Raw genomic sequence first — 10104 nt, 5'->3', positions numbered from 1 at the left:
AGATTTTTGGTAAGTTATCATTGTTAAAGTTTCTGACATAAGCCTTGAAGATAGGTAGTTTCTTGCCATTCATGATTTTTGAAAAAAAAAAAACAACAAATAAATCATGGAAAAAAAGGAATGTGCTGCATTGTTGTTTTGGACTATTGCAGTAAGCTTGTTCTATTTTAATCATGCTTGCTTCGTCCAAGTAAAAAAATAAATAAATATGAAAGGGCATGTGATGTCTTATTTTTTTGTTTAAATCACACATATTTATTAATAACTTGGGGAGGGAGAATTTGATAATAAGAACCAATGGGAACTTCAGTCAGAGGGAGAGGGAGAGGGAGAAGGAGAGAGAAACGGCAGCTCTGTGATGCATTCATGTGATGACACACCAACTTCGAAAGACAGCAACCACATGTTCAAAATCAGAGATAATCTTTTATGTATACTCAATATATGTTGTGACTGTCTGAATGATAACGAAGTAATTGTGTGTGATAATGATGTTTGGACAAATGAAGAATTTGTGTTGCATAAAAAATAGGTAATAAGAAAGGAGGGATCGAATGAATTGGGTTCTTTCGCTGAAAAAGATTTTGCCCTTCTGATGAATCATTTCTTTTTATAGGTAAAATTTATATCAATGATGCATGTGACGTCGTAAATTTTTAGAATAGATTGGCCAAATGTCAAACACACTTGTCTGATGCTTTGAATTTATATTGATTATTTTTTTGAACTAACAGGTACCGTACTTTAATTAGGTGTTGAAACTTCCATCGATAACCAGCACGTAGAAAGATTTTAGGAACTTTTATCTTTGTTGTCTCTTTATTTAATATCCAGTAGCAACAACTTAACAACCCAACTATATTTGTTATTAATGTGAGCAGGGACGTTGAGTAAAAAAAAGTGGCATTGTCAACAGTCAAAAAGATCAAGTGGTTGGGTGAATTAAAGCAAAGCAAGACAGGTCAAACACGGATGTTGAATAAGAGAATTCACACAATTAATATTAGCGGGGTTGCGACACCTGACCTCTTGAAACCGGAAATTAAGATATTAACTTAGGATATGAAAAATTTTTTTGTTCATAATAATGGGCCGGCCCAACAATAGGCCCGCTTGCTCCTCCTTCACCAACCGAATCTCCATTCAGTTTCCTCTTCGCCTCTGTTCGAAGTTGGAAACCTCTGCACACTCTGCAACTCCAAGTTATACAGCGCACACTCTATAACTTCAATGCTCACAAGAAGAAAAATCTTCAACTTGTTCTCAACCCAATTCGTTTCTCACCAATTCAATGCAGTTTCGAAGTTATCACGAGTTCCTTCGCACCCTTATTCTGAAATCCACAAAACCCTAAAGCCCCTTAGGGTTTTTCTTTTGTGCGCATGGAATTCGACGCAAGCATTGAAATTTCCCGAATACGAGATGCCATCGGTGACGTGGGGTGTGATTCAAGGTCGCAAGGAGAAGCTGGTATCGCGGGTCATCGTATTCGACTTCCTCAGGGGTTTGGGAATCGTCCCTGACGAGTTGCAGGACCTTGAGCTACCTTCGACAGTTGAAGTCATGAGGGAGCGCGTGGAGTTCCTCCAGAAACTAGGGCTAACAATTGATGACATCAACGATTACCCTTTGATGTTGGGATGCAGTGTGAGGAAGAACATAATTCCTGTTTTGGGGTACTTGGAAAAAATTGGATTTCAAGATCCAAACTTGGGGGATTCATTAAGAGCTACCCGCAGGTATTGCATGCTAGTGTGATTGTTGAGCTTGTCCCTGTTGTGAAGTTCCTTAGGGGACTTGATGTGGAGAGGGAGGATATTGGGTATGTGTTGCAGAAGTACCCTGAACTTCTAGGGTTCAAGCTTGAGGGTACTATGAGTACATCAGTGGCTTATCTTGTTAGTATTGGGGTTAATCCTAGGGATATTGGTGCCATGGTGACTCAGTATCCTTATTTTTTGGGGATGAGAGTTGGGACTGTGATCAAGCCTTTTATTGATTACTTAGTCTCTTTGGGACTGCTAAAGAAGATTTTGGCTAAGATGTTGGAAAAGAGGGCCTATTTGCTTGGATATGATCTTGAAGAGACTATCAAGCCAAATGTGGATTGTTTGATTAGCTTTGGGAGAGGGAGGGAGTGTTTGCCTTCGGTTATTGCACAGTATCCTCAGATTCTTGGATTGCCCCTCAAGGCCAAGTTGTATTCGCAGCAGTACTTCTTCAGTTTGAAGCTTAAGATTGATCCTGAAGGTTTTGCACGAGTTGTGGAGAAGATGCCGCAGGTGGTTAGCCTTCACCAAAACGTGATCATGAAGCCGGTCGAGTTCCTCCTCGGAAGGGCTATAGCACGGCATGATGTGGCTAGCATGGTGGTCAAGTGTCCGCAGTTAGTAGCACTGAGAGTGGAGCTCATGAAGAACAGTTTTTACTTCTTTAAGAGTGAGATGGGAAGACCACTGGAAGAGCTTGTGGAGTTCCCTGAATACTTTACTTACAGTCTGGAATCTAGGGTCAAACCAAGATACCAAAGGCTAAAGAGCAAGGGGATAAGGTGTTCATTGAATTGGATGCTGAATTGTAGTGACCAGAGATTTGAAGAGAGGTTGCAGGGTAATTATATTGAGACTGAAAGTATAGGTCCGACATTTTTAATGGGTGGGAAATTGAACCTGCCAGGTAATGCAATTCTTTCAGATGAGGAAGAGGAGAGTGATGATGAAGTACTATACCGAAGAACTGTTTCTTTATAGAACAATTTTTCGTTCTTTTTTTCCCCGGTTATATACTGATGAAAAAAAGAATCAGCTTGGTAGACATTCGAATAATCGGGAGTTGCATTTATATAATTTCATCTCAAGAACCACTATAAAACAAGTTGCAAGTAGAATTAGTAATTATTCACAGCTTGCAAGGCATTGGGATAAATCTTTCAATGGATTGTTGGACAAAAAGAATAGAAATACTGGTAAAAACAATAAATTCTACTAGTCATTTAGCTTTTCTCTTCTAAAAATTGGCATATGAATATGATGTAAGATTGGAAGTATGTTTTGATCTCATACCCAAAAAATAATAGCAAAAAAAGGCCATGCTCCTTGTTAAATAGGAAGTGCCGCACTCTTTGTTAATTCATCACATTTCAACTCTTCAATTATTATATTTTATATGAAAAGCATGCACATGAGAATAAATCAATAAATAGAGTAAAGCTTTAAAAGCCCAAAACAGTAAAAATGGAATAAAAAATGCTATTTGTACATTAAAATTAATCACTAATATATTCATATATAAATACATATGTAATTTAATTTATTTTTAATATGTATTTATATTCTAACGTGTATTTTATACTAATGACTGATTTTGGTAATTAATTTTAGTGTACACGTGGCTTAGTCGAAATGTAATAAACCACGAAATTCAGATGGGCAAAGCTAATGCTAACTTTGGCTCCTTGATCGTAGAGCGAAGCGATGGGGATGGATAGATGAGACATGAGAGTGATGTAAGAGGTGGCACAAGTAATCAAGGTAGCGAGTGAATGATCATTTTACATATACGTGGCAATGAGAGGTAATCAACATAAGTAAGAGAGGACGATGATATTGAGTTGAGGTGGCCAGGTATACACACATCCCTTATTAGACCTATCCATATTCGTCTTAAGAAAACAAACGGAAGGAGATAATTTCTTTTAGGGAGTTTCGGGGCGTGAGATGGCTTGGATAGTTCCGTGTTCTCTATTTCTAGCATCATTTATTTTACGAAACTACTCTTCATATATTACTAACAGCTTTCCCATACCAAGGTTTCAAATTGAAACATTAGTTATGAACATGGGACAGATCCAAACTTGATCAAAAGATTTAAATTATATCACATCGTTGGACAAGATTGGAGCTGGAGGTACAACGGACTCGAACAGTACCCTCGAGCTATCAAGAACGGAGAAACAAGTGTAGAGGCAACAATGCGCCTTTCAATCAAACAAGAAAATATTATGAAGTTGAAACTATGAATGTATGACACAACCATAAGCTTAGATCTTGATGAGTACAAAGGATATTAACAAACTCGAACCAACACAATCACACTATCTGCGTATCACAAATATCAACTGCAGAAAGGATCTAGCTATACAACAACCACACAACCACTCGAAGAAAAGCTGAAGGTTAGCTCCATGTTAATTGTCTTCCTTTGCCTGCCTTCTTAGCCGATCTCACTCTCTCTATGCAATACAACATTCTAGGTCAGATGCATACCCATTCCTTAAATTCTTTTCTAACTCTCAATCCATGGCCGATATAGGGAACAATGGTCGTTGGCATGCCAGTTACAATCTTATAATCAAATTGAGGGGGAAAAGGCAAAGTAAAAGATTTTTTTAAAAAAGAAAAAATCAACAGAGAAGGCCAGAAGAATGATAATATGAGAAAGTTCACTCCTCAGTGCCACTGCAATAGACCTATTGCTATTGCGTGCTGCGTGTTAATCCACCCCGTGTCACGCTCCTGTGCAAATGCAAGCACTTCATCAGTCATCCAAGTTAATATAATGGGCAAAGCAGAAAAATTGGCAAAGCAGCGAGACATAGGAAAGCAATCAAAGCATAATATGCTTGAAAATTTAGTCTTAGAAATAATTTAAAATAGAAAATAATTCAGAGATTCCAACCATTTGACAATGTAGTCACTAGTCAGGAAATCAGGGTTCCTATTCAAGTAAATAACATGCAAGTTACAGAAAAATGGACAAAGCAGATAGAAATTAGAAAATAAATGCTATGTTGTGTGGAGTGCTGCGCTTTTTGCAAATCACTGCAAGTCTAATATTTGTAAGCGATGATAGTCTGGTGAAGGATGAACGAAGCACACAACTGAATAAAATAATGTTGTTTGAAGGAAAACCCATTCCTAAGTGCAGACAACATAATCAAATATGATTGTAAAATTGACAAGGCCCGGCAATATAATTTACAGTTAAAAGATGTTAAATTTGGCATATAATTTGTGAGCACTAAAGTAAGTTCTTCCTTTTATTCATTTCTTAGAAAGCATGGGAAGTTCTCAGTACATATAAGTATATAACTAGGTTTCATCGTAAGGCTTTGCTGAGTTCAAATTTAATTTCCCAAACAAGAGGCCAGCACGAAAACAAAATTGTCCATCAGATGGTAATTGGCAAAGTAGTGAAGATAATTCAGTGTCAAGAAAGACCATAACCATCAGCACTCTGTTGAATAAAGCACACAAAATTTACATGAAGTGAAGAATTAGACCTGCACAAAAACGAATGTAACTAAATACCTTCCAGAAATGAGTTGCTGCTGAGCATTGTTTACAGGACCCTTTATGCTGCTGAACCGCTTTGCTCTGCTCTCTTGTTCTTTCTCCACACGCATTGCAGCTACCTCCTTCTCCATGGCAGCTACTTCTCTTCTCATCTTCTTTGCCTCAACTTCCATGGCTTTAGTCAATGTATCCACCTTCTTTGCTAGCATCTAAGATAACAGGGAAAAAATCAGACATATAAGGAGTATCAGCAACAATTAGCAATTGTAAATTAGAAATGTAAGATTAATATCCATAAGCAACATATAAAATACATGCTAACCTCAATGGCATCGTCTTTATCTTTTAGGCTTTGATCTTTCTCATGACCAGCTTTCCTTAAGGCTAAGACTTCTTTCTGCAACAAATCATACAGAATTCCTGGAACACTATCCTCTGTGTCTACCGCTGGGAACTCATTTGGCTTATCATCTGAACTTCCTTTCCAGTTATCATTTTCCTCTTTCTCCTTGGTTCCTTCAGAAGACTGGTTGAATGAATAACTAGGAGGTTTTCCATTTAGAAGAATTTTACTCCTTTCAAGTGACCTTGTACCACCATCAAAAGATTTAGATGTGCCTTTAGCATGTTTCAAGACTGTGCTGGAGGACACAGAGGACCTCATTTGAAAGGATGATGTTCTCTTTGATAAAAGCCCATTAGAAGTCAGTTTTGAGATGTTATCAGCTCCACCTAGGGATTGGCGTCGAGAAGGCCCATTACTAGCACTTCTAGCCTCTGGGGTTCCGCGATTAATACTGTTAGGTGTTTCTCTCAAACTCTCTTGTAGCACTTTAAGCCGTAATTGAAATTTTTCCTGAAAATGGTAAAAGGTTTACCTTGAGTAACGGCAGAACAAATCCCCTAATTTACTACATGGGCGGTAAAACCAGATTATTACTTTTAACTGGGCTTCAAACTTTGCCGTGCGCTCAGCTATAGCGAGCTTATCTCGAAGTTGCTGCATCTCTCCCTATAAGAATGTATTTCAGGAAAAGATGGGAAACTGTATTAAAGTGAAGCCAAATGCAGGAACATTTACACTGAAAGAAAAGGGAAAGAGAAGCTCAAATCCAAAAGAATCACAAGGATAAAATGTATTGGTATTTACCTGCAAGAATCTTCTTTCTTCAAGCCATTGTTTGACAGGCATGACTTTGTCGTTAGCATCTTTCCATTCATTTGCCACCACCACAGCTACTCTGTTTGCAGTTACCTTGGCACGAGCTAACTCTCGGTCGAGAGTTTTTCTTTCCTCCTAAACAGTATAAAAAAAACAATTTAGCTATGAATACGATCCTAATATTATAACAGAGTGAAAACACACAACTAGAATAGACAACTTGCTGAACTTAATAAAACAGTAAATTACATTCATTTCTTGAACTTTCCGCTGATAATCTCTCACAGCATTTGCAGCTGCACCACCAGCAAGGACAGCCTCTTCAAGCTCCCTTACAGTCTGGGTAAGCTTTTCAACCTCTGCCACCTTCTGTCTATGCATTTTGTCCAGAATTTTATTCTCTTCCTGCAAGTGGTGATGATGAAAACATACATCACAATCTAAATTATTATTGCCCTATTGGTAATGATGATGAAACATACATTACAAGTTAAATTATTATTGGTAGTGATAAACTTAGAGAGAAACATCATGAAACATTGTGTACCTGGCAAATCTCAATCTGCTTAATTAGCTCTTGATTTTTATTTTGGAGATCATCCACCATGGAAGCTTTAGCCAAGGCAACCTGGACAGTCCTCTCAGCTTCCAGAAGTGCTGCTTCTTTAGATTTGGTAAGACGATCTAAAGCTTTATTATCATCTTGGAGTTTAGCAATCTGCGAGAAATAATTGAAGAAAATAATGACATAAATCATCCATGATCAGCCAACTTAGGTTCCCCTTGACAACCTTTGATTAACATTTGATGCATAAAACAAGGTTATACCTCTTGGCGTGCAAGCTTGAGTTCAGCCTCCAGAGGAGCAAGAATAGCTTCTATAGGAGGCATGTCATCATCCTTCTGAGCTGCATGAACCCTTCGGAGAGTGGCCTCAGCGGCAAACTGAGCTGCCATTGATGCCTTTTTCTCATCATTGATTTTCTTTATTTCAAGATTCTGAAAGAAATACTCAGTTCAGTAAACATTTCATGTAACCAGAGAAGAAGACTCATCTTATTAAAACTGATAGAGGCACGAAGCAATACTTTGCTTTCTAGTAGAGATTCTGTTAACTTCAGCTTCCCCTCAACCTTCGATAATTCTTCAGTAAGCTATAGCGAAAGCAAAAACAAAAATTCGAAGTCACATTCCAAGTTGACATCAAATAAAGCATGTATTAATAAGAAAAATGCAAAAGTATTAGAAACATGAACATGCTGAAGTGCGGCAAAGGGACAGGTTCTACCCATTCAAGAACAAAGCAAAGAAAGATTTGAGTAAATATATACATGAAATTATTACTACAGCATTAAGGTGAAAGAAGAGAACCGACAAAGGAGCCCCACCAGATCATTTAGCCAAAATATAATTAACAGGATAAGCATATGATCTGATGCAAATGCCATGATGACTTTACAATTCAATAAATCATTATTACAAACATGTAAAGCATTTAATTTAAATATATATATATATATATATATATATATATATATATATATATATATATATATATATATATATATCCAACCACAACCATGTAGAACAGTACAAGCGAAGTGAACAGAACAGAACAGAACAGAGTTTTGTTTTATTTTCTCTCCGATGCGTAATAAAATAAATCAGAAGCACTTTCAAGTGTAAAAGGTAGAACCCGTAGACAATATAGTAATTAAGTTTCCATTATTTTAGCATTAACACTATGAGAAATTTGGAAAGTTAAAATCAATTAAATACGCCGAAGAAATGAATAACAAATAAACGAAAATAATTAATAAAGGGAAAAAAGAAGGAACCTCTTCAACGGCCTTCTCTCTGAGCCGTTCAGAAAGCCTCAAGGCTTTGATCTCGGCTTGAGATTCTGATAACTCTCTGTCCTTATCTGCAAACACAAACACAGACACGCAGAGAAAGAGAAAGACGTCACAATCAACGACACGAAGCAGAATCAGCTCAAAAACTAGCCAGATCGAGCGGCATTTCGGCACCTCTAACTTCATTCTCGAGCCGATTGAGCTCCACCTTCACCGGATCCGAACCGTGCAGTAGGTTCATGAACTCGTCCGCATCCAGGCTCGGCCTCATCGAAGCTCTCCTCCTCGACGAGCTCTTCCCTTCCTTGAACGACGCCGACACCGTCAATGGCGCCGGCGTCACCGCCGCACCCGCCTCCGCTCCAGAATCGCCGGAAAAATCCGCCATCTCCGATCTAACCGAAACCAAAACCACACACTCTCTTACTTTCGCTTTCTCTCTCTCACAACTTCACATCCAAATGCTCGTACTCAGCTAGATCCAAAGACACGCAGATGCAGAGATATATAGAGGGAGAAAGTGATAGAATGCTGAAGCACTGAGATTGAGGAGAAGGAGAAGAAATGAGAACGGTGGTTTTAGAGAGAGAAACTGGGAGAGAGATGGTTTCATAATTTTTATGTTTGTTTCTCTCTCTAGATTGAGATTTTAAATCTGGGCTTTATTTTAATTTTTCTTTTTCTCTTTTTGTTATTATGTTTATGTTTAGTTTAGAGCTAAGAGAAAGCGAAAGTGTGTGACTGATTGATTAAATAAATATATAAACCTGAGTGATCAGAGCATGGTGGTGCTGTTAAGCAGACCAATACTGAGTGACAGAGAAACACAGTCAGTAACTATTAACTTAACTAAACTAAACTAAACTAAACTAAGCACTCTCTCTCTCTCTCTCTCATCATCATCATGCTCATAATAAATCGCAATATCATTGGGGTTGTGTTTGGGTTTAAGTTAAACCGGTTGCGTAGTGCGCACACCATGTTAATTCAATGGATATGGGTGTGTTTCGTGCGCCACTGAGCGCAGGATAGCAATTGGGACCCTTCTTCAAGGAACTTAGCTGGTAAAACGTGTTTCCACAAACTACGAGCATTAACATTTATATTTTTATTATTAATTATTAATTACTATAAAATAATGTTTTGTTTTTTGAGGTATGGAATTATCAATTATGGTTTTGTGGATGAACTTGTTTGAGTTTAATAATTTGGCAAAAGTTTTATTGTGTGATTGCTAACGTGGAGTTTCATCATGGCTGGCGAAATTCATTTCACTTCCTAACATTTATGTTTTGTGATATAGGATTGCTCCGGGTGAAAGGGGAAGAGACTAATTCAGTAATTCGTTAAATGAAATTTGAACTAACTATACAAATAACATTTTTTTAAGTAGGTAATTAAAATACTGTATAGATGATAAATACCAAATTAAACTTTCAATTGTCAAATCTTCAACAACAAAAGAAAAGAAGAAAAAGTTAAAGAAGGGGTAACAACTATAATCGTTAGGAAATGTATGCGAGTATGGATAATTCAATTATCTGATTAAACCTAATTAAATTATATTTGTATTTGACGGGTGATCGAGTCTAATCGTATAAAACCCAAACCATATCCATAATTAATTGGTTCGGATATCAGATTTAGGGGGTGCCAAACTCTAACTAAATACAATTACCCGATTATCTTATATATTACATTAAAAATTATAGTATTTCCATTAACTTTGAAAACACCTAACCCTAATTTCAGTTGCAAAACACCTAAAATTACAATTTTTCTTTCCTCTCCT

At 37.3% G+C, this 10104-nt stretch overlaps 1 protein-coding gene and 1 pseudogene across 1 annotated transcript; one reads left to right on the top strand and one right to left on the bottom strand.

Moving 5' to 3' along the window:
- Positions 1–1127: 1127 nt before the first annotated feature.
- LOC130967822 (transcription termination factor MTERF4, chloroplastic-like) lies at positions 1128–3193 on the top strand (annotated as a pseudogene).
- A 651-nt stretch (positions 3194–3844) lies between these two features.
- Positions 3845–9216, bottom strand: LOC130969092 (microtubule-associated protein 70-2-like). The gene is made up of 11 exons (XM_057894672.1): positions 8487–9216; positions 8295–8380; positions 7545–7610; positions 7285–7455; positions 7004–7174; positions 6706–6861; positions 6445–6591; positions 6235–6306; positions 5617–6150; positions 5310–5503; positions 3845–4514 (listed from the first exon to the last, which is right to left on the bottom strand). The coding sequence occupies exons 1-11, from the start codon at positions 8698–8700 to the stop codon at positions 4475–4477; spliced, it is 1851 nt and encodes a 616-aa protein (XP_057750655.1). The 5' UTR covers positions 8701–9216; the 3' UTR covers positions 3845–4474.
- Positions 9217–10104: the final 888 nt, after the last annotated feature.

The sequence above is a fragment of the Arachis stenosperma genome, chromosome 3, assembly GCF_014773155.1.
Source record: "Arachis stenosperma cultivar V10309 chromosome 3, arast.V10309.gnm1.PFL2, whole genome shotgun sequence".
Classification (NCBI taxonomy): Eukaryota; Viridiplantae; Streptophyta; class Magnoliopsida; order Fabales; family Fabaceae; genus Arachis; species Arachis stenosperma.
This window is presented reverse-complemented; position numbering and strand designations above follow the sequence as displayed.